Genomic DNA, 24,398 nt, shown 5'->3' with positions numbered 1-24,398 from the left:
CCCAATTTTATAGATGTTGTTTCAGTAGCTCTCCCTGATGACTGCCATTAACCATTCTGCCAACCTTTGTATCATCTACAAACTTAGACATTAAATCTGATATACCTACATTAGCATTGGCATTAGTAGCATATGATTCAAAAAAGCAGGCTTATACAGTATCAGCCATAAATAAAAAAAAAATAAAAAAAATCCCATTTCACGCAACCATTCACTCTAAAAGTTTGTCAGTTCTTCCTTGAATTTTTTTTAACCAATCAACTTCCACAACTACAGATGGAAGTTTGTTCCAGCAATCAACCATCTGCTGGATAAAGGCAAATTTCTGAACATCTATTCTACAACTGCCCTTCCTCAATTTGAATTTATGCCCCCTCAGTTTCATAATCTGAGGAAGAGGAAGAATCATTGATCAATATCTTTGTGACTGCATATATGCGCAGTTGAAGGCAGTTGAAGTTTAACATTGACAAATTCAAGGTACTGCATATAGGTAGCAGTAACTTATCAACTGTGTGGTTCTACACTCAGGGTAGTGAAAAATGAAAACGACCTGGGGGCTAATTGTACAGTCACATATCATTCATAAATATTGAAAACAATGGGCCCAGCACTGAACCCTGGGGAACTCCACTAATAATATTAGTTCACGAAGTGGTTATCAGTGCCAACTGATAACCACTCTTGTATTTTAAACTTAACCATCCCTTTATCCATAGAAGTAACTTGCCCTTAATGCCACATTGCTCCAGTTTGTATAGTAATCTTTTATGTGCAATAGTATCAAAAGCCTTCCTGAAATCTAAGTATATGATGTCAAAAATATTTTTTGCATCTGGTTCCTTGGTCATTGAATCATAGTAACACATCAGATTGGTTAGACAAGACCACCCTTGACAAATCATGGGTGGTCTTGTCTAATTATACTACAAATGTAGTATAATTGCATGCTTGTCTAAATGGTCCAAATATAAATTAATTTATATGCATCCCATGCACTTTTTTCTCTGCCATATGTTTAAAAACAACCTCAGAGGCTCACATCTGGTAGGTATGGGCTTGGCACACCAAGGGTCCTGAGCTGGATATAATCAATCTTCTCTTTCTTGATGATTTCTTTCTACTTCTGACTGACTGACTCTCTCTCTCTCTCTCTCTCTCTCTCTCTCTCTCTCTCTCTCTCTCTCTCTCTCTCTCTCTCTCTCTCTCTCATGCTGGTATAGCATAAGCCTCAGGCTTCCTTGCACCATATGGCTAATAATAATAATGTTCATCAGTCATTCATTTAGGTTTAAGCCTTGAACAATATTTCTTTGTTGGTATGAAAAGACTAGTAGCTTCACTGATTACCTCCTAGAATACTTGTCGTTTAGGATTTGCTTTTGGTAATATCATCAGTTGGTCCCACTGCACACAATTTAAAAACTGCTTGAGATCACTGTAGTCACCCTTACGGAAGTAAAATCCTTTCCCTTTACCCTCGACAATAGTTATATCTTTAATTACATTCCACATTACTACACTGTGATCACTGGCACCCAATGGGTTTTTTACCTGCAGATTCTTAATGCATGAAGAATCATCACTGACAACCAGATCAAGAATGTTGCTTCCTCCTATTGCCTTTCTAACATGCTGCTGCTGTGGAAAACATTCATCCCAGAAATCCACAAAAGTCTTGCTAGAATGTGAGTGACTAATCGAGAAATTCCAGTCAACATCTGGAAAGTTAAAATCCACCATTATGAGACATTCTGAATTGCTGGCCACCCTATATCTTTGTATACCTATCTGGCATACTCCTCACAGTAATTAAGCCTATAACACACTCCCACTCTCAATTTTGTTTTCCCAGTGCTTACATCACACCAAACTGACTCAACATTGCACTCATAACCCATGTAAACTGGTTGCATTGCTTTCGATTTAATATGCTTCTTAACAAGTAGCACAACGCCCCCTCCACTTCTCCTGTCCTCTCTGTCCTTCCTATATACAATGTACTCCACATATTCACATTCAGCATCACTTATGTTTGAGTGACACCATCTTTGCTATTCCTACAATGTCAGCATTTGAAGACTTAATCAGTACTTCAAATTCATCAAATTTATTTACACTGCTCCTACCATTGTAGCCAAGTGGGCAGGAGCGGGAGTGCAATAACACACGTTCTTTGAATAGACCGGGGTTCAAGCCCCTGACTGCTGAATACGGTCAATCTGCCAACCCGCACTGGACCAGCGTGGCAGATTATGGTCTATTTCCCTCAGCATGAATTGTTGAGGAGGCTTACATCCTGCAGTGGGTTGATAATGGCTGCACTTTACTTTTTTTTTTACCATTAGTGCACATGCAAGTATACATGCACATATTCTTATTTTTAGTTACCCTCACACAGTCCATGTATTTATTTGTTCCAAGATGACTCACAACAAGGGAATGAAATCCCAGACACCTTGCTTTCCAGGCTGTTGCATGTACCAATGGTAGCAATGCAAAAATCACTTTCACCTCTGCTTGCAGCTCTAGTTAAGCTATTATTCTGTGCATCTCCCCCCAAGCCAGCAGTTTTCAGACCCATCTATCAATGCCTTGATAGCATCAGCAAATATTATTGCACCATTTCTATTCAAGTGTAGCCTATCCCTGTAAAAACAGTCTCTCCTGTTAATAAGCACAGACCATGCTGAGAAAAATTCTATCCCATTAGCACATTCTCTCCAGGGCCAAATTTATTGATAAGGCTCTCAAAATATACTCCACTGTATTGTGTCTGGGCAGAATTGCCCAGACACAATATATATACCCCCCAAGGAAGGTTAGTGTATAAGCTGGACCCCCCCAAAGGATGGTTAGTGCATATGCTGTACCCAAAAAGGAGGGTTAGTGCATAAGCTGGAGAAAATTGCAATGGATCAGGAATTGAATGCTACACTAGTTCATTCTGAACTATTCTAGCAAGTGGAGTTCTCCAGGGATCAGTGCCAGACCTATTTGTTCAAAATCTTCATTAATGAAACGAGTGTGGACTGTATGAGGGAAAATACAAAGGAAGCTGTCAAAGTATGCTCGCCACCAGAGTCAGAGTATGTTGCTTCAAATGGATTTTGACCTTTTACTAAATTCTTTCAGAAAGGAAAAGATTTAGGAGTTACAATACAATCAAATATGAAGTTTATTATGCAGTGTAAGCAGGTAGCCTGAAAGACACATGGTATCCTCTTGATGAATTATGGTACTTTTTTTTGACGTATGCTGTAATGATAAGAGCAATTTGGGTAGTAGTATATAAGTCCAGAGGCCTACAAAAAAGACAAAACTTCTAGAGCAGGTTCAAAGAAGGGAAATTGGATTGGTAAGGGGTAATAATCAGTGTTTTTATGAGGAATGGTTATGTTGTTATTTTTGGTTTTTAGGAGCATTAGCAACTAAGGCCATATTGCTCCAGGGATATGCGGTGGTCATTCCCTGACCTTTCCGCATTCTCCATATTCGGTGGTCATGGGCTCGAACCCCAGTCTAATCAAGAAGCGTGTGCTACGCACTGCTGCTCCTGCCCACCTGGCTACGGAGGTGCCTATGAGGAATGGCTTAGAAGGTGTGGACTGTAGAGATTGGCAACACATCTTAGAGGAAAACTGACTGAGGTGCATAAAGCACTGAAGGGATAATCAAAATGAATGAGGTGGTATATTTTCACTGGCAAAAGAGATAAAAAAAAAAAAAAAAATGGTGCATGTGCCAAGCATGCATGGTAGATGGTTTTATGTGAAACATCCTTCGCGTTTCTTTTAGGTATTTTGATTTGTATATATTGATTACAAAATAAAAGAGCTTTTATATTGTAAATATTTTATTGATCATTAACAAATTTCCATAATTTCAGTTGGAAGACAAGGTACAATGAATTTGTGATAGCTAAAGTAAGAGGTGTATACTTGTGACTGCAACGAGCTTGAACAGTCACCTTCCTAAGGACAATTCCAAACTCGACCTAACTGGATTCACTATGATTAGACAGCTCGGTAAACCTACAGTGTCCTTGACTCTGGAGTGCCAATGAAATCAGTTGGATGCACACTGTTATGTAAATAGTAGTTGGTGTAAGTAAAAGGAGCTTGATCATTTTGATCATTTAAAAACTCATCTGCTCCGCAATTGGAGAAATGTTCTGTTATACATAAATAATAGTCACTTCGGGTACATCAATTTTAGATGGAGCAGCATTGCTGGTTGAAGGCACTGCTAAATCTAACGCTTGATTTTCTGTTTGTCTTTTACACAATCTCAATAATCTTTCATTCTCCACACTCATTGCTGGGTTACCTAAGACATTCCTAGACCCAGTACACAAGGGTCCAATCTGATTCATTTTATTCTTATTTTTATTCACATACATAAAAAACTCCTTGTCCATATTTCTTAAGTTTCTCTTAGGTCTTGTTGTTTTTATTCTTGCTCGATACTCTCAAGAATGCACTTGACTTCAGCATAGTTGAAAGCTCAAATTTTTTTTTTGAAATTTATTTGTTTTACTGTTTTTCTAATGTAGTTCAACAAATTTCAGACAAATGGCATTGGAGTTTTGTAAATCGGTTCTCTAGAACTTGAGATATCATACTGGTCACAAAAATATGCACCATGCACTCTAATTACACTACCGCTGCAACAAGTGCTCGGCACAGACTAGTGGTGGAAATGCCTCTGACAGAGGCTGCAGATGTAACCACTCTGTAATGCATGTTTTCATGACCAATCAGATTTACTTCGTTGAAATTTTTGTAGGTGCCCACAAGGATGTTTCACATCAACAAGAGAACACAAATATAAAATCTTAATTTTGTTAAAATAACTCTTGGATTTTTAAGGAGTCCTTATGTGCTGTAATGTAATAACTAGATCGTATGTATAGCTTAGCTTAATTTTCAGCACTCATGAGTGAGTGCTGAAAATTAAGCTAAGCTATACATACGATCTAGTTATCTAGTTAAGCTAATCTATACATACGATCTAATTTTGTTAAAATATTAACAAAAAGAAAACATTGGATCTCATGTTTACCTTTGGGCAGTAATGTAGGGCAATCTCCCAAGGTAGTTGAGGTAGCAAGTTTTATACAGTTCAGGGCACAATTAGATAGTCACTTTTTTGTGACAAGAAAAGAAAGAGAACTTGGATTTATTGATCCCCATCCTGATCTTTTGTATCAAATGAACATTTTGTGGTTTTTTCATCATTTGCAACCTTGCAGTGATCTTCCATCACTTTGCCACCTTCCCTGATAACATAGTGGAATTACTGATGGAGCCAAGATTTTCTGGTAAAAAAGTACATGGAGTGCAAGAAGTGAACTTTGAAGCTCATCTTATATCCTAATTTCTGAATTTTATTGAGCATATTTTCAACATTACTTTCAAAAGCATACTTTCTGGATTCGGCAGATGATCATTTTCACACTGCATCCAATGTTTTTTTTCAATCTGAAAAAAAACATTGCTCATCTGAAGCACAGGGAAACAAGTAGGGAAAACAGTACCTTATTCTAGGGATTAAAGGTAGTACACACAACGTTATATTTTCAAATGAAATGTTTTACTTCTGTACACTGCTTGGATGTTCACTTAGAGAAAACACATTGTTCACAGTTTGACATACATTTGATAATAGATACCACTTGTCAGCTGATGGGAAGGTGGGTTACCTAAGACATTTCTACACCCAGTATACAAGGGTCCAATTTGATTTGTTTTCTTCTTATTTTTATTCATATACATAAAAAACTCCTTGTCCATATTCTTTTCTCTCTTAGCCAGTGCTTTCTAAAATCAGCCTTGGCCTCCCTAAGCTCAAAATGGCAGTATCTCAGATTTTCCTATTCTGGTGATGCAATTTAAAAAGCTATTACCACCTAGGTAGAATCATGAATAATGGTATTTTTCTCTTAAGTTCAATGCAAGTTCAAGCCTTCAGACTGAAAACTTAACCCTTAGTCCTCAGTGCTCTCAGAGCACAGATCTCTCCATGATTAAAATGGAATGCAGAAAAGCATATAAAATTTATTTTATTTCAACTACTACATTCAAATATATTCCTGCAATCCCTAATATTTTAAAATACTATAGGATTGCAGGGGTACATTTCACAATTAAAACCTCATTAATATTCATTAAAAAAGCAAAATATAATAATAATAACAGTTAGTAATAATATTTCATTAATTATTTTAATTAAATTTTAGCAAAGTAGGAAATTATAAAAAATAGCCTTTAACTCACATGTAACTATAAGCTGACATGAAGTAATTGCTTCACCAAGTTCATTTGCAACTTTAACACCATATTTTCCTGCATCAGTTTTTGTGACATTTTTAATAACTAGTGTAATTGCTGATTCATCTTCAAATAAAAGCTTGAACCGTCCTCCCATTTCAACTTGTTTTCCATCTTTATTCCTACATATAAAAAACAGGATATCCATGTGTGCATTTATTCACATATACTATATTTAAATATAATAACAGTATAAGGCATATAGTACCTTAACACAGAAAAACAACTTAGGGCATTTGTTATTTGTTATTTGGTTTTTTTTTTTAGGAGCATTAGCAACTAAGGCCATATTTCTCCGGGAATATGCGGTGGTCATTTCCTGACCTTTCCGCATCCTCCGTATTTGGTGGTGACGGGCTCGAACCCCGGTCTAATCAAGAAGCGTGTGCTACTGCTGCTCCTTCCCACCTTGAAGCATGTGCTACAAGAAGCACTGCTGCTCCTTCCCACCTGGCTACGGAGGCGCCTTAACTTAGGGCATCTTGCCAAGTAGAGGCATTCTTGTTCCCAAGTAAACATTGATTTTTGGCTGTTAAATATGAAAAAACATATTAATCTCAGTTTGGGGTAAACAGAATTTTGTAGCTGGATAAACTATTTATTTAAAAGCAAGTAATTTACTGAGCTGTAAAATAAATAAATAATAAATGAAGAAAGAAAATCATAATTCAGTTAGTAAATTTGGCAGCTATAACAAATGCCTAATTGATGACAGAAATAAACCCTCTAAAGCACTGCAGTTTATAATGGTTTTTGCTTACATGCAGAAAAAAATTAACTATAAACTTCCATTTAATAATCATCACATCCACTGGGTTTTAAATCAATAAAACAGTATGAATTAGACCCCGACTAGTGGACTTCTATTCACTGTTTGCTATTAGACCTCAGCAGTGACCAAAATAAGCACCCTTTCTTCTGATGATCGCCTGACACTATCAATCCAACTCCCTCTCATTCTGCTACTAAGCTAATTATATAATGAACATTTATTTTTTGCTTTGAATATCTGTTTAGCTAATCTCCCTTTTTCCTTCCATTCTACATGCTCATACCATTTATTATGTGACTGACTTCTGTAGATCACATAATAAAGAAACAGTCAGGAAATTTCTCTTCTACTACTTCAGCTCAATCGTTGGTTACGGTATTGAAGTCTGGTCCACAGCTCCTTTGACCAGCCTGAAGATGCTTAGGGGTCTAGAATTCTGGGTCCTGAAGTGGACCAACAATTGGGCTCACCTTTCCTATATGACATCAAGATCACAGCTCTGTAAAAATCTAAGCTACACCCCAGCCCAGCACTTGCCATATTCACGGAAGCTTGCAATGGCACTCAACCTGTGCTCTGCAGTTCACGACTTCATCAACATCTGGGAATTCGTGGGCTGGAAAATCCTAGGTAGAGCTCTCAGAAACCCTCCAGTACTCTGCTGAAACCTGCAGAAGCTCTCGACCTTCAAGTGGCACTTTCCCAACAGCATCATCCACACACTGAGCTCTGCCGACATTGATTTTGATCTGTGGTCTAGTGATTTGGCCTACAGGGAAGAAAAGAGAAAATCCATATTCACATGCTGTCACCATTCCTGTAACTGTCATTAAAACTAAAACTGACTCCAAGCGAAAGATGTCTAGACTGGTTCAACCGGCCTATCAGATTATACCCGTATCCTACTCTATGGTACAGCCTTATATCATCAGTATCTCAGAAGATCCAGTTCAAATGCAATTATCGATAACTCAAAGCTATTTAGGTTAATCTTATGTTGGATAAGCAATATATTCGCTGTGATTCATGTATTCTATGACTGTTATATTATATTGGTGTTCAATGTATTATATGGATGTTGTGTGTATTCAATAGATGTTCTATGTATTCTATGCAGTTTTTCTATGTTTTATCAGTTTGTATGTAAGTAAATATAATGTCTCCAATTAGATCGTTAGATTCCTCTGGATGCCTGTGATGAGAATTGTATCCTTGTAAAATTTTGTGAATAAAGAATTTTATTATTATTTAAAAATATCATTTCTGAGGATTATAATTTTTCATCAATCCCTGTATTCATTTCCCAGATCTACAATTTCAATGTTTAAAAATATGTTATAGTATTAGTATTAAAAATATAGTGCAAATTAAAGTAAATAAGAAAATACAAATTATGTGCTTCCCATCTAAACTGTCCATTTGACCTCTGAATTTCTTCTGTCAGCTTCAACTACCTGCAGAGACAACTTGTTCTAGTAATCAACAACTTGCTGGCTAAAAGAAAACTTCTTATGACAAGCACCCATTTCTTCAGTTACTCAAAATTTTTCAGTAATGCACCATGTTTTAATTTGAGATCAGTCACTCCTTACGATGAGCACAAAGAAAAGAATCTTCAGTTTAGCATGGTCTACACCATGCTAAACCATGCTTATTAAGGTTTGAAAATGGCAGAAGGTTATCAAATTGTAGCAAGATACTTAATGATTTTGTAATAACTGAGAGCAAAGTGGAAGAGAAATTGTTGAAGTTAAACGTAAGAAAAGCACCTGGGGTGGTTGTTGTTGTTGTTATTTGGTTTTTAGGAGCATTAGCAACTAAGGCCATATTGCTCCGGGATATGCGGTGGTCATTTCCTGACCTTTCCGCATCCTCCGTATTTGGTGGTGACGGGCTCGAACCCCGGTCTAATCAAGAAACATGTGCTACGCACTGCTGCTCCTTCCCACCTGGCTACACCTGGGGTGGATGGGATCTATCCAGTTATATTAAAGGAGGCGGCAAAGCAACTAAGCAAACCCTTAGCCATAATTATGAGAGCATCCTTGGACTCAGGGGAGGTTCCCACGGACTGGAGATGTGCAAATGTATCCCCAATTCACAAAGGGGGATCGAAAGGTGACACGAGTAAATACAGACCAGTTAGTTTAACTTCTGTTCCGGGTAAAATAATGGAGTCACTGGTTAAAGATGCATTGCAGGATCATCTAGACAAGACTGCAGCAATAATTCAGACACAGCATGGGTTTGTTAAGGGAAAGTCTTGTCTGACAAATTTGATAGGATATTATGATGTGGTTAGAAAGGAACTGGATGCAAAAAATAATTTTGATATCATATATTTGGATTTCAGGAAGCTTTTGACACTGTTGCACATGGAAGACTATTGTACAAATTGGAGCAGAATGGTATTAAGGGTAAGTTGCTACAATGGATAAAAGGATGGTTACATGCTAGAAGACAGAGGGTGGTAATCAATGGGTGCTGCTCTTCTTGGACTAATGTTATTAGTGGAGTCCCACAGGGTTCGGTGTTAGGTCCACTGTTGTTTTGTATATTTATCAATGATATTGATGAAGGTATATCAGGCTTAATGTCGAAGTTTGCAGATGATACAAAGGTTGGCAGGGTTGTTAATGACAGTAATGGCAGTGTGCTACTGCAACAGGATCTAGATAATTTGGGCAGATGGGCTAAGAAGTGGCAACTGAAGTTTAACCTTGACAAATGCAAAGTACTACATATGGGTAAAAGTAACCCCAGAGAAACATACCAACTGTGTGGTACTACACTTAAGGTGGTAGAAAATGAAAAAGACCTGGGAGTAATTGTGCAGGCAGATATGAAGTTTTCTGAGCAATGCAGACAGGCTGCCAGGGCAGGTCATGGGATTTTGTCAATGATATATAGGAATTTTGCTAGCAGGGAAAAGGAGGTGATTATCCCTCTGTATAAGGCAATGGTCAGGAAATGGCTTGAGTACTGCGTACAGGTCTGGAGGCCTCATTTTAGGAAGGATGTAGATTTACTTGAGCGTGTACAGAGAAGGGCAACAAGATTGGTGAGGGGAATGAAGGGATCCTCTTACCAAGAGAGGCTTAAGTTCTGCAAATTGCAGTGGCTGGAGACTAGGCACCTGCACGGTGATCTGATTGAGGTATATAAGGCCTTGAATGGGTTGAGCACGCTGAATTCTGATGGGATCCTTCCACTTGTTCAGATTACGAACCTAAGGGGGCATAAATTCAAATTAAGAAAGGACAGATGTAGAATAGATGTTCGAAAATTTGCCTTTAGCCAGCGGGTGGTTAATTGCTGGAACAAACTTCCATCTGTTGTTGTGGAAGTTGATAGGTTGAATAAATTTAAGGAGGAACTGGACAGGCATTTGGAGGGAATGGTGTGATTTTTTTTTTTTTTTTTTTGGCTGATGCTGCATAAGCTCATACATTTGCTTTCTTGCATCACATGCCACTACTACTACTACTAATATGTTTAAGTCATGAGTGTGTCAGTTATACAACTGACAAACTCATGACTGAAACAGTAAATGCCTGCAGGCATTCAGTCCGGGTCACAATGTCCTTGGACAATGTGGAGATGGGGGGAACCCTCGGAGCTGCATTACAATTAACACTATGTCCTTGCACAATGTATTTGAAAGTGGATCTTGTAACAACCATTATTTAGGTAAAATTTGTGTCAGAAAAATTACAAAATTTAACTTTACATACAATCTATTAGAGAATTTAAATTAACAAAGTAATACAGAAATTAAACTGTCACCATAACTTTATCCACAAATGAATTTAAAATTAAGCTAGTGAAGTTACAAGAAAAAATTTAACTTAGCAGAAATACTTAAAAAAACTTAAGAATTAAATTTACATAATATTGGAGACACTAATTCACAAAATTATTAAAATAAAGTTTACAAAATTACTAAAATAAGATATAACAATTAGAGAAATTAAAGTTAAACAAATCTTAAACAAAATATTTTGTCTACCAGTCACCTGATCCTAATCCTCTTCAGTTAATCTGCTAGAGCCAACTTAAAACATATCTGCTCTAATATAGTTAGAGATATCTGTTCCCTTTGACTGCCTACAGTTGAATCTGATAGCTGGCTTGGTATGGTTTTTGAAGATCACATAGGGGTGTAATATTTATAGTTTCAGCTCTGTAAATGAAGTATTTAACTTCATAAACAGCTAACTTTGTATTCAGACTAATTTCTCTTTTTTCTCCAAATCAATTTTTCAACAGGCTTCCTTAAACTTTATACTCTGCTTAATCCCATGTCTAATCTCTCTTCTTTGTTAAAGATTGTCATTATACTTTCAGCAAACCAAATTTAACATTGGAGATGCTATGGGAAGGCATATACCTATGCAAACAATATAGTTCCTGTGTAACTTAGCTTCAAATTGTTCACATTAATAACCCCAGGGGCTCACATCTGACACACCTAGGGTGCTGAGCTGGATATCATCATTCTTCTCTTTCTTGGTAACTCCTTTACTTCTTTCTCTCTCTCTCTCTCTCTCTCTCTCTCTCAGGATAACTCGGGAATTTTTTTTGGTTGGTGCAGCATAAGCCTCAGGCTTCCTTGCACCATATGGCTAATGATAATAATAATATTGAAAAGTGTATTCGACATAATTTTTTTGCAATGAAAAGTGATATCAAATACACATTTCAGCACTAATTTTTACTGACAATTAATGAAATACAACCACTTCCCGATTAACGTAAGGGTTGCATTCTGTGGAACTCAACGTAAGTTGGAATTTCACTCATGCTTGTGCAGCACTCGCAACTGTGCTCACTGAATTGATTGAATCAAAAAAGAAATGTTTGACGAACATGTGAATAGAATTATTTATTGTATTTATTCAATTTTTTATCTCATGCGCAGAAAAAATTACAAAAGCGTGCAATTTAAAAAATTTTTAAATTATAAAATTACAAAAAAAAAAGAGAGGAGACAGGCATAATGTCAGTAAGTTTCGCCTCTCAAGCATCATTGCCAGAATCAGCATCTTCAGCTGATAAGTACACCGCTGCAGAAGCTGTGGAGATTTAGAAAGGGTCGGCTGCTCAACCTTACGAAAGTACATTTTAATGGATGACTGGACAGTGGCTTTTTTTCTTTTCATTGTAATTTCTTTGTAGCAAGCAAGCATATCATTCATCCCTCTGTTAACTTTTAAGAATCGTTCACTGTCAGGATCCATCTTCAAAAAACCTGGCCATTGCTGATGCAATTTCACGCAATGCCATTGCCATCTTTCTGGTGATGAAGCATCTCGGCTCCTCATTTGGTTCACCTTGAGCTTCGTCAGCATTTTGTTCTTTCACTATCGCTGTCTGTAAGTCAATAAGTTCTTCGTTATATAATTCCTTCTCTTCTTTCTCTATTAACTCCTCCAAGTCTTTGGCAACAACCTCCAACTGAAGTAGCTCTGCAACCTTTACAATCTTATCTGTAACCTCTTCATATGATTTGTCTTTTTCAAACCCTTCGAAGCCTTTTACATGCCTTGGGCATATTTTTTCCCATGCGCCATTTAAACAACTTTTATTAATTTCCACCCAGGCCTTATTAATGTTTAAGATGGCATGGTAAATACTGTAAGATATCCAAAAGTCTCTTAATGTAAAATTTTTCTCACTATCTACCACAGACAATGCCTGAGCAAATGTTGTGCGTAAACAGTATGCTTTTAAATTTGAAATAACACCCTAATCCATAGGTTGGATGAATGAAGTCATGTTTGGTGGTAGAAATATGACTCTCACATTTGAATTGAAATCATCTAGATGCATAGGATGTCCAGGAGCATTATCTAACGGAAGCAAAATGTTGAAAGGAATGTTGTTGTCTTTACAATATTTTTCAATCTTGGGAATGAAGCAACATTTAAACCAATCCTCAAAGAGAGATATTGTTATCCATGCTCTCTGGTTCGATCGGAAATGCAAGGGTAAGGTGGCTTTATTGATGCCCTTAAATGCACAAGGATTTCCAGAACGGTACACAAGCAGTGGTATTAATCTGCAATCTCCCACTGCATTAGCCCCAAGCAAGAGTATGGCCCTATCTTTTGAAGCCTTGAAACCTGGCATTGTCTTTTTCTCTTTGGCAATGTATGTTCAATCCGGCATTTTTTTTCAATACAGAGCAGTCTTGTCAACGTTAAAAATTTGCTGCATTGAATAGCCACCTTCATCAATAATTTTTTCCAACACATCACAAAATTTCTCTGCAGCTGCAGAATTGGCACTGGCAACTTCACCACATACTTTAATGTTTTGGAAACATTATGTTATTTGTTATGTTATTTGGTTTTTAGGAGCATTAGCAACTAAGGCCATATTGCTCCGGGGATATGCGGTGGCCATTCCCTGACCTTTCCGCATCCTCCATATTTGGTGGTCACGGGCATGAACGTGTGCTACGCACTGCTGCTGCTGCTGCTCATGCCCACCTGGCTACGGAGGTGCCGTTTTGGAAACCAGTGCAATGCTTGAACCTATTAAACCACCCACTGCTTGCCACGAACTTGGCTTGGGGTTCACCGTACTTATCCTTAATATCTTCATAAATAATTCTTATTTTTGCTTGAATGGCCATTGGACTCGGGCACTTGCTTCTGAATGTGATTTTCCGTCCATATTATTAATAGCTTTTCCATCTTCGATATAGCACCTGAATGCTGTTTTGTGATCACTATCTTAAATGCAGTGCCTCCGTAGCCAGGTGAGCAGGAGCAGCAGTGCGTAGCACACGCTTCTTGATTAGACCGGGGTTCGAGCCCATGCCCACCAAATACGGAAGATGCGGAAAGGTCAGGGAATAATCACCGCATATCCCCTCAGAGCAATATGGCCTTAGCTGCTAATGCTCCTAAAAACCAAATAACAAACAATCTTAAATGCGTTGTTCTTTTAACATGTTCTTTTATATGTGCACTGTCCCTTAAAATAGCATTCACTGTTAAAGAAGCGGGACCTAATTCCATGCAACAGATGACAAACTTTGTTCTACTTCATACTTCTTAATTAATCACCTTCATTTCGAAATCAATTTTGTTTTATTTCCTGGCACTGCCAGCACTTGTACTTTCTGTTGGTCCCTTTCCCTTCATTATTGTAATACGTAAATAGGAACAAAGAGAAGTTTCTGAAAATTTTTTTTTTTTTTTTTTGAAGATTTCAGTGAAGGGGAACACATTTCACCATAACATAGAAACAGAATTCCAGTTATCGGGATTATCGCAAATGCAATAAGATCGAGTTTACTACTTGTTTATAATAGATTGAGTTAACAGAAAAGTACAATAAAACAGAAAGTGCACACTGTTTTTGTTTTTTGGTTGTGACCTCCAGAAACATGCTTTTGAAAAATATAACAAAGGCATCCAAAATTGATTTTTATAACGGGAGCATATGATAACGATGAAAGTGTAGTGCAATTTCCGTTATAAATATGACCTTTTAGAGAGATAAATAGCTTAGTAATATAACGAAATTTTCAACTTCCAAGGACTTGGAACGAATTACAAAAAAAAATAAATAAATAACCCATAAATTGAGTTTTCATTACGATATTTTCACAATACCTTCATTTATCCCTACAGATGCAAAATATGTTTCCATATTTTTTTCAGTTTGCACCAGCCGGCAAAAACTTATGTAAAGTCGAATTTGAGTAAGTCGAGTATTACTTAAGTCGAGGAGTTCCTGTACTGTAAACACTGGATAAGAATACACTTAACAACTCTGTTATATATATATATATATAATAAAAGTTTTGAAGTAATCTGCATCATCAATCATCTACTTGTCAGGTAAACAATGTCCTCAACAGTACTGTCAACATTGCTTCTTCTTGTCAGTTGGCAGGCTTTAACTTTTGCAAGCTTTTAAATAAAATTATTAATTTTATAAGATTATAAACATTTTATTTATTTTAATTAATAAATACAATGTTTATACTTCTGAAAATAGAAGAGTTTGCAATTACAATAAACCCTCGATATTTGCAGAGAGAGAGAAACCTTCTTGGAAATTACCACGCATATCAAAACCTTATCTATTACAACCAAAGCCTTATGGGAAAAGGGGTAAGTGAACCCCTTATTAGTGGAGTCCCACAGGGTTCGGTGTTAGGTCCACTGTTGTTTTGTATATTTATCAATGATATTGATGAAGGTATATCAGGCTTAATGTCGAAGTTTGCAGATGATACAAAGGTTGGCAGGGTTGTTAATGACAGTAATGGCAGTGTGCTACTGCAACAGGATCTAGATAATTTGGGCAGATGGGCTAAGAAGTGGCAACTGAAGTTTAACCTTGACAAATGCAAAGTACTGCATATGGGTAGAAGTAACCCCAGAGAAACATACCAACTGTGTGGTACTACACTTAAGGTGGTAGAAAATGAAAAAGACCTGGGAGTAATTGTGCAGGCAGATATGAAGTTTTCTGAGCAATGCAGACAGGCTGCTAGGGCAGGTCATGGGGTTTTGTCAATGATATATAGGAATTTTGCTAGCAGGGAAAAGGAGGTGATTATCCCTCTGTATAAGGCAATGGTCAGGAAATGGCTTGAGTACTGCGTACAGGTCTGGAGGCCTCATTTTAGGAAGGATGTAGATTTACTTGAGCGTGTACAGAGAAGGGCAACAAGATTGGTGAGGGGAATGAAGGGATCCTCTTACCAAGAGAGGCTTAAGTTCTGCAAATTGCAGTGGCTGGAGACTAGGCACCTGCACGGTGATCTGATTGAGGTATATAAGGCCTTGAATGGGTTGAGCACGCTGAATTCTGATGGGATCCTTCCACTTGTTCAGATTACGAACCTAAGGGGGCATAAATTCAAATTAAGAAAGGACAGATGTAGAATAGATGTTCGAAAATTTGCCTTTAGCCAGCGGGTGGTTAATTGCTGGAACAAACTTCCATCTGTCGTTGTGGAAGTTGATAGGTTGAATAAATTTAAGGAGGAACTGGACAGGCATTTGGAGGGAATGGTGTGATTTTTTTTTTTTGGCTGATGCTGCATAAGCTCATACATTTGCTTTCTTGCATCACATGCCACTACTACTACTACCTTTCTTATAGAAATCAAGGTGAACAGTCATGATGAATTAATGTAATATTTGTATTTACTATGCTTATCACAACAAAAATATATATATACAGGAATATGTTTTATATAAGAATAAAAAAATAAAATGCAAAAAAACACATTAGATCACCTTAGAACAGAGTGCATAGGAAGATGCAACTCCAATGTTATTAAAAAAATAAACATATTATAAAATCAAAATCGATAGGTTTTACCTGCATACTCTTTCAATCATGAAAAGACTTTCTGCTCTCACTGAAGACAGAGCACTAGGTGAATGAATCTTGATTCAATTTCAACTATTGCTGAAATACTTCTGCAATACTATAGTATTGTACTGCACAAAGTAAATACAACCCAACTTTAGAGGTTGAAAGTAAATATGATAGTTATGTTTTTAAATGGAAATTTTAATTCCATTCAAAACTTGGTTGTTCACTTAGAAAAAATACACTATTCAGATTTCGCATACTGTTTGCTAATAGGGACCAGCAGATGAGAAGCCAGAAAGCTTAAATATCTGTCCAGATGCCTCAGATTTTTAAAGGTATAACAGATTCAACTATCCTGATGATGCTATACAATTTATAAAGATATCAACAACTTAGGCAGAACTACAGATAACAGTATATGTCAGGTCTTGAACCTGATTTTAGGAATCATAAGCATCTGTTGGAATGGGTGCAGAGAAGAGCAATGAGATCAGTGAGAGGAACAAAATGGTACTTTTACCATTTTGTTCCTCTCACTTAAAGACCAATTTTGCAAATTGCAGTGTCTGTAAATAGATGTTTAAGGCTTTGAGTGGATTGAGTAGGCATAAATTTAAAGTGAGGAAGGATTATTTCAGGATAGTTATTTGCATATTTGCTTTCAGCCAAAAGGTAGTTGATTACTGACATTTGGTAAGTGACTGTTGAAAGTGGTAGCTTGAATAAATCTAGTGAATTACACAAATTATTTGAGTAATGGACGGAGTTTTTTTTTTTTTTTTGACTGATGCTAATAAGCTTGCTTCCTTGCATCATTTGCTACAAATAACACCAATACTAATTTGGTTCTATGAGCAACGGAGGCCAAAAACATGGGAAATTCAATGGCCTGTATAAATTAAAAAGAACTGCTGTTTTTCTTCTTCCTATGAGAAGAGAGGAACTGTGGTCCTACAAATATGGAAGTAGGTTTTTTTTTTTTTTTTTTTTGACATGCAGCCATTACCCTTCTATACCTATAAGCTCAGAGGAGTTAATATTTAAGATTTACAGGAAAAGTCAGTTCTATATTCTTGAAGCACATAATACAATTTACATTTTATTTTTTAGAAATAAAAGAAAAGCTAAATATAAATATACAAACAAAGGGAATCGACAACTTTAATTTAAGTCAGTATAAAGATGCAATGTCCAAAAAGCCTCGATTATTTTTACTTTAATGGAAATTGGTGAAATAATGAGCACTTCAACCTGCATGGAGTATAATATGCCTTTAATTTCTTAAAGAATTGCAGATTATTCTCAGGTGCCATTTCCTTTACCACTTCTTCAGTGACTGTAGTGACAGCATAACTGATAAATTATGGTGACTTCATTTATAGAGTTGTTAATTGGATTACAAATTTCTTACTTGGTAATATTTATCATTTAGTAATTATATGTGTAATACATCCTGTATTAGTCAACAGATAGCTATTAGTGAACATTGGGAAAAGACTAATTTTAGCAGTATAAATAATTTTTAAATCAGTTAATAATTTAGCCAAACAAAGGCATGCAGATGGACATTAACCAGATGCATGTTTTCAAGAGCAGAGCATTGGAACAGATGAAAAACAAAAATAGAAACCATAACAATTATACCTCAAACAAAGAATCCCCATCCCCCAACATAATCTTGAACTCACCCACCCAATTAAGATGCTCACAAAGATTAGCCGCCAAACAGAAGTCTAATACTACAAAATCCAAACCCCTATAATCTCTCTGAATATCCTCACTTTCAGGTACAAACTATGATTGGCCCCAGGAGACTTTAACCCGAGTTTTAATTAAAAAAATTCTTAGTTTGAGAGTACAGTAGAGAACATATAAATATAACAAATTGTAAACCACTGTCTTGGTATGTGAGGCTAATGGTGTCATAACGATGGTATTACAGGAATGTATGTATTCATGGCTATCTATTTATTTAAGTTTAATTTTATTAAATTTAATCTTATTAACTGATTTAAAAATGATTTAAACTGATAAAATTAATCCTTAGCAGATGTTTACTAATAGCCATCTGTTGACTAACTCAGGATCTATTACACATATAAGTACTAAAGGATAAATATTACCAAGTAAGAAATTTGTAATCCAATTAACAACGCTATGTAAATGAAGTCACCATTATTTACCAGTTACTCTGTCTTTACAATAACTGAAGAAGTGGTATAGGAAATACCTTGAAATGCTTGAGATTACAGTACGTGCAGGTTGAAGTGCTCGTTATTTCACCAAAGTTCCATTTCTTGATATACCTGGGCACCATGCCACTAAAAGACTATTTAAGATCCATATTTTTATTTTATTTTTTGGGATTTCTTTTTAAGTGTTATGCATGCATACGTATACATATTAAGAATGTTTCATTTAAAAAAAAAGTATTAATAAAAAACTAACCAGGTAACACTGGGTTTAGGATAACCAGATATTTTAAGTTCTAGCATTGCTGAAGCACCTTCACTAACTTCCACATCACTTAGTTGGGCCTTAATTGATGGAGCTTCAGGTTCCCGTAATAACTGATTAACACCACCTATAAATCAAAAATACCTTCAGCTTTAGTATACAATATAACAAATCAATGCATGCTTACATGAACATATGCTCTCTCTCTCTCTCTCTCTCTCTCTCTTCCCCATTCCACCCATTACTCAACCTATCATAAAGAAGACTTGTCCTGGCATATTTTTTATATTACACATTATAATGACTATGGCTACATTTCATAATCTATATATAAAGCCTTAAAAATATAGTCTAAAAATTATTTTAACTAATCAAAACTTTGTTTAGAAAACACTGCAACAGCAAGCTTCAATTAGAATCAGTAAAGTTTTGTTATGTTAATGTTAAATAATCAAAATGAACTAAAAAATTTTTCAAAGGAAAGTTAATTGTAAGTATGCACATTATCACAAGAAAGCAATAACAAATGCTGAATGCTAGGCATGCTATATTACTGATAAAGATATTATATTCAAATACAAGAATGGAAGAACACCTAAATGATTATTATACTATCTTAAGTTAAAGCTAAAATAAAAACAAAAAAAACACAAATTTTCTTTTATATATGTTTTGCATTACTGTATACAAAATAATGTACATATTGATTCACTTATAACCACAAGTAACTCTCATAATGACAGTTGCATGGAATGCAAGAGATCTGGAACTGTTTTTCTTTATTAATCTCATATATAGACTAAAAATGAATTGTGCATCTTTTCTCCATGACTAAACTAATATGCTTTAAAAAGAAAGAATATCTCATCATTTTGGATGGAAGTGCTTTTATTCAGAATTATGACTAGATATTTCTTAAGATCAGGCTCATTTCTTATCTTATCCTAGTTTACCTAACCTGTAAGTAACCACGCATGTTTCTTCTAGAAAACAGATTCTAGTATAAAGTTCTCTTACGGTTTCAAATAGGTGGGGGGAAGGAAGGAAACAAAAAGGTGATCAGACATAGGACTTATAATATACAAAACAGAAGAAAAAGACTACCTTGCACTGTAAGCTCAGCACTACATGAAATTTTACCACCAGCACCGGTACTAGCAACACAGGTATAAAGACCTGCATCATCAGGAGTGACCCGTTGGAATAGCAAACCAAGAGTATCTTCTTCTTCATTGAAAGCCACTTTGAATCTTTCACTAGCTTCAAAGTCTTTCCCATCTTTGAACCTTAAAATAAAAAAGAAAAGGGCTTAAATATTAACATATTTAAGTTATACATTTCTATCACCAAGAAAACTTAAGTTAAAATATAGGTTCCCAACTAGACATATGGATGTTGTTGAAGGTAAGCAATGGTGGTTCAACACAAGTCCAAACCTACTAATTTGGGGCACATTACTGAGTGAGTTGCACAATCACAAGAAATTTTCCATTCCCTTGAAAGATTTAGAAAGATCTGCAATTCGCAGATGATAATTCAGCACTGAAGTCAAAGTCAATAAATCTGGAGAACATTACTACATGAGATGCATGAACATGGGGAACTTCCAGCTCCCTCAAAAGATTGACACCAAGAAATCTGTGCTGAGACTCGGTCTTATGTGTCTCTCTCTCTCTCTCTCTCTCTACATTACAATGGTGTTTGTCCAAATTGCAGACAAATACCACCATCTACAGTTTTCCTAAGTTCTAATATCTTTTTAAATTGTATAGTCACCTGAATAGGTGAATCCACTATGATGGTATTGGATCTCATCAGCTGAAAAGTAGCCTCTATAGCAAATATATGCTGAACTGTGTGAACACTGTATTTTATCTAAGTGAAAAGCTATGCTTACGCTACGAAAGTCTAGATGTTAAGGTTAAACCAAGAGAAGAAATAGGTACCCAACTAGACATATGGATGTTGTTGAAGGTAAGCAATGGTGGTTCAACACAAGTCCAAACCTACTAATTTGGGGCACATTACTGAGTGAAGTGCACAATCACAAGAAATTTTCCATTCCCTTGAAAGATTCAGAAAATTTTATATGATGCTATACAATTTAAAAAGATATTAGAAAATTAGGTGGAACCATGGATAATGATATTTATCTCTAAGTTGGATATAAGACCAAACTTCAGTATTGAGTTCTTGGCATCAATCTTTTAAGGGAGCAGAAAGTTCTTTGTGATTGCACACCTCACACACCAAATTTGAAATGTGTCTTATTACAGTAACATTTCTGTGGAAAGTTCCTATCAATTGGTAATATATTTGTTTGCTAAAGTTTCAGAACAGCTGTATGAACTGGGAACTCTAAGCAATTACAGTTAAATGGCACTCTTCCTCTTGCCGAGACCACACACGAGGGGGTATAAATTTAAGTTGCGGAAGGATGGTTGCAAGATAGATGTGTACGGGCGCCTCCGTAGCCAGGTGGGAAGGAGCAGCAGTGCATAGCACACGCTTCTTGATTAGACCGGGGTTCGACCCCGTCACCACCAAATACGGAGGATGCGGAAAGATCAAGGAATGACCACCGCATATTCCCGGAGCAACATGGCCTTAGTTGCTAATGCTCCAAACAAACTAACAAGTTACACTAACAAGTTACAAGATAGATGTGCAGAAGTCTGCCTTCAGCCATCAGGTGCTTGACTGTTGGAAAAGGCTTCCATCTATTGTAGTGGAAGTGAATGGTTAACTAAACAAATTCTTGGAGGGTATGGATGGGTGAAGTATGTAGTATATATTTTTTTAATTTGTTATTTTGGCTGGTGCTATATAAGCTTGCTTTCTTGCATCATTTGCCACTACTACTACTAATAATAATTAGCAGTAGCAAAATTTGGATTTAGCAATGGTATTAATCAGTTCAAATGGTGCAAGAAAGCAAAGTTATTTTGTATCAGCCAAAAAAAAAAAAAAAATCTCAGTTAATCAAAATTTGCCCATTTATAAAAAATGCAACAATCCAATTCCACTTTACAGTCTCTCCAGTCTATATCTCATAGGCATCTCTGCTGCATGCTTTTTTCTATAGATACTTCTATGGACACTGTTCTGAAGTGGCATCTATAATTCCCCTCTCTCTATCCTTCAAACCAGTCTGAACATGTGCAGTAACATAAGTCAGCATCTGCTTACTGTCCAACTTCTAACTCACAGAGCTAATTTTTCCTCTTCTTCGTTTATCCCTTCAACTTCTGCTTTCTGAAACAACCTTCCTTCACATACACTTCCTGAAAATTACAATCCATAGAAATTCAAGTCAATACAGGAAGCCAATGGGTATTTCTGTCTTCTCACCAACCCATGCGCAGTACTAAGTATTATAGATCCTGATACCTTTCATGTTTGGGGGTTTTATAACAAAAAAATAAATAAATAAAATAATATAAATAAAATAATATAAATAAAATAATATATATATATATATATATATATATATATGAGTAATATGGATGTTGTTGTTTGTTTGTTATTTGGTTTTTAGGAGCATTAGCAGCTAAGGCCATATTGCTCCGGGAAATGCGGTGGTCATTCCTTGACCTTTCCGCATCCTCCGTATTTGGTGGTGACGGGCTCGAACCCCGGTCTAATCAAGAAGCGTGTGCTACGCACTGCTGCTCCTTCCCACCTGGCTACGGAGGCGCCGAGTAATATGGAAAGAAAGTTAATAAATTGTATCAAGCTGTAACTAATACTTATGGGCCAATGTAGTTGCTAGAGCAATTATGCATTACGACCATAATGTGTATAAAATATTTTGTATAATATATAATATTGAAGATAATAATATAGAAGTTAATTCAAGCAGACAATACCAAGCTGGATTTAAAGAAATGCAAGGTATATAAATATATATTAAAAAAAAATAATTAAAAAAAAAAATAATAAAATAAGTAAAAAAAAAAAAAAAAATTATATATATATACACATAAAACTTATCGTTGTCTACCCACAATCTAGACGACTTCAACTGGGGCCAACCACCCACACTGAAGGCAAAAAATGACAAGGAGTTCTCTGTTTCTGTAATGATCAATATCTGCTAAGATATATAAAAATTCCGCGATTAAGTAAATTAAGTAATTTGAATCTAAACAACTTAAAGATGGTTAAACATTTTTTTTTAGAATCAAAAGAAAGATATTATAAATGTAAGCATATATTGATCATCGTTGACCCGACAGAGAACGCAATTTAATAATTGAAATAAGAACAAATGCAAAGTGTAAGGCATATCTACCGTATCCAGGACATAATGTAACAACTAGTCGTTATGAAATAATAATCACTCTAGTGAGTTAATATATATGTGGTGAAATAATAATCCCTCTAGTGAGTTAATATATATGTGGTGAAATAATAATCATCATTTCACTCATCCGTTTACTCCAAAAGTTTGTCCAGTTCTTCCTTGCATTTATTTACACTATCAACTATATTTATTCAGTTTGTCAGCCATCTGTGCAGGATCATCAACAGTTACTGCAATTCATTTCTTGTGTCCCAGTATAGTTCATACTTCTCCTTTTAGTGTTAATATAATCAAAGAATTCTTTGCTACTTTTCTTTGCATTCTTAGCAAAAGACTTTTCAATCTGTCTTACCTTGCCTAATTCCCCTCAGTGACTTGATTGGGAACTAGTTTATACCTACTGTTGGTTTCTGTATCCCCCAAAAATTTATTGCATCCCATGGATTTTATTTCTCTGCCAATAGTCTCATCAGTTGATCGAACATCCATTTAGGTCTAAGCCATGAATAGTATCTCTTAGATAGTATAAAAAGCCTAGTAGCTTCTATATTTACTTTCCTGCATGCTTCCCATTTATAATTTTCAGTTGTTCCCACTGAAAAGAATTTAAAAAACTGTCTATGATTATTGTAGTCACTTTTATGAAAGCAAATTCCCTTCCCTTTACCCTTGACAGTAGTTTAAGAAAATCCAACATTATGATCACTGCTACCTAGTGGTTTTCTTTATCTGGAGATTCCTAATGCACAAGGAGTCACTACTAATAATCAAATCAAGAATACAGGCATACCTCGGTTAACGTTACCTCTGATAACGAAGCTTCGATATAACGAAGTCCGCAATTTCAAGCCCCATTTAACATAAAAAAAATATTCCAGTTTAATCACCTGAAATCTAAACAAACTGACGAAATTACGGAAACCTTTTGGGCTTCTCGTGGTTGGTTCGAGAAATTTAAAAAACGGGCCAGGGTTCATAGTGTAAAATTAACAGGAGAAGCCGCAAATAAGTTTTCAGAAAAACTAAAGGAAATAATTGAACGTGAAAATTTTCCACCAAATTTGGTGTTCAGTGTTGACGAAAGCGGTTTGTTTTGGAAACGGCCACCAACAAAAAGTTTCATTTCTATTGAAGAAAAACCAGCTGCTGGGTTCAAAGCAGCTAAAGTCCGTTTAATGTT

General features: G+C 35.9%; 1 protein-coding gene across 3 annotated transcripts in view; it reads right to left on the bottom strand.

Moving 5' to 3' along the window:
- Positions 1-24,398, bottom strand: part of LOC150082242 (protein Obscurin-like) — an 865,351-nt gene that overhangs the window by 542,098 nt on the left and 298,855 nt on the right. For all 3 annotated transcript variants that reach the window (XM_090379203.1, XM_090379204.1, XM_090379205.1), the window contains 3 exons: positions 20,017-20,198; positions 18,904-19,039; positions 6,279-6,454 (listed from right to left, as the gene is read on the bottom strand). In XM_090379203.1, coding sequence (XP_090235329.1) covers positions 6,279-6,454; positions 18,904-19,039; positions 20,017-20,198 — 494 coding nt within the window. The remainder of the gene's footprint in view (positions 1-6,278; positions 6,455-18,903; positions 19,040-20,016; positions 20,199-24,398) is intronic.

The sequence above is a fragment of the Mastigoproctus giganteus genome, chromosome 8, assembly GCF_048544385.1.
Source record: "Mastigoproctus giganteus isolate SK-2022 chromosome 8, ASM4854438v1, whole genome shotgun sequence".
Classification (NCBI taxonomy): Eukaryota; Metazoa; Arthropoda; class Arachnida; order Uropygi; family Thelyphonidae; genus Mastigoproctus; species Mastigoproctus giganteus.
The sequence above is the reverse complement of the archived record's forward strand: the minus strand, read 5'-3'. Positions and strand labels throughout refer to the sequence as shown.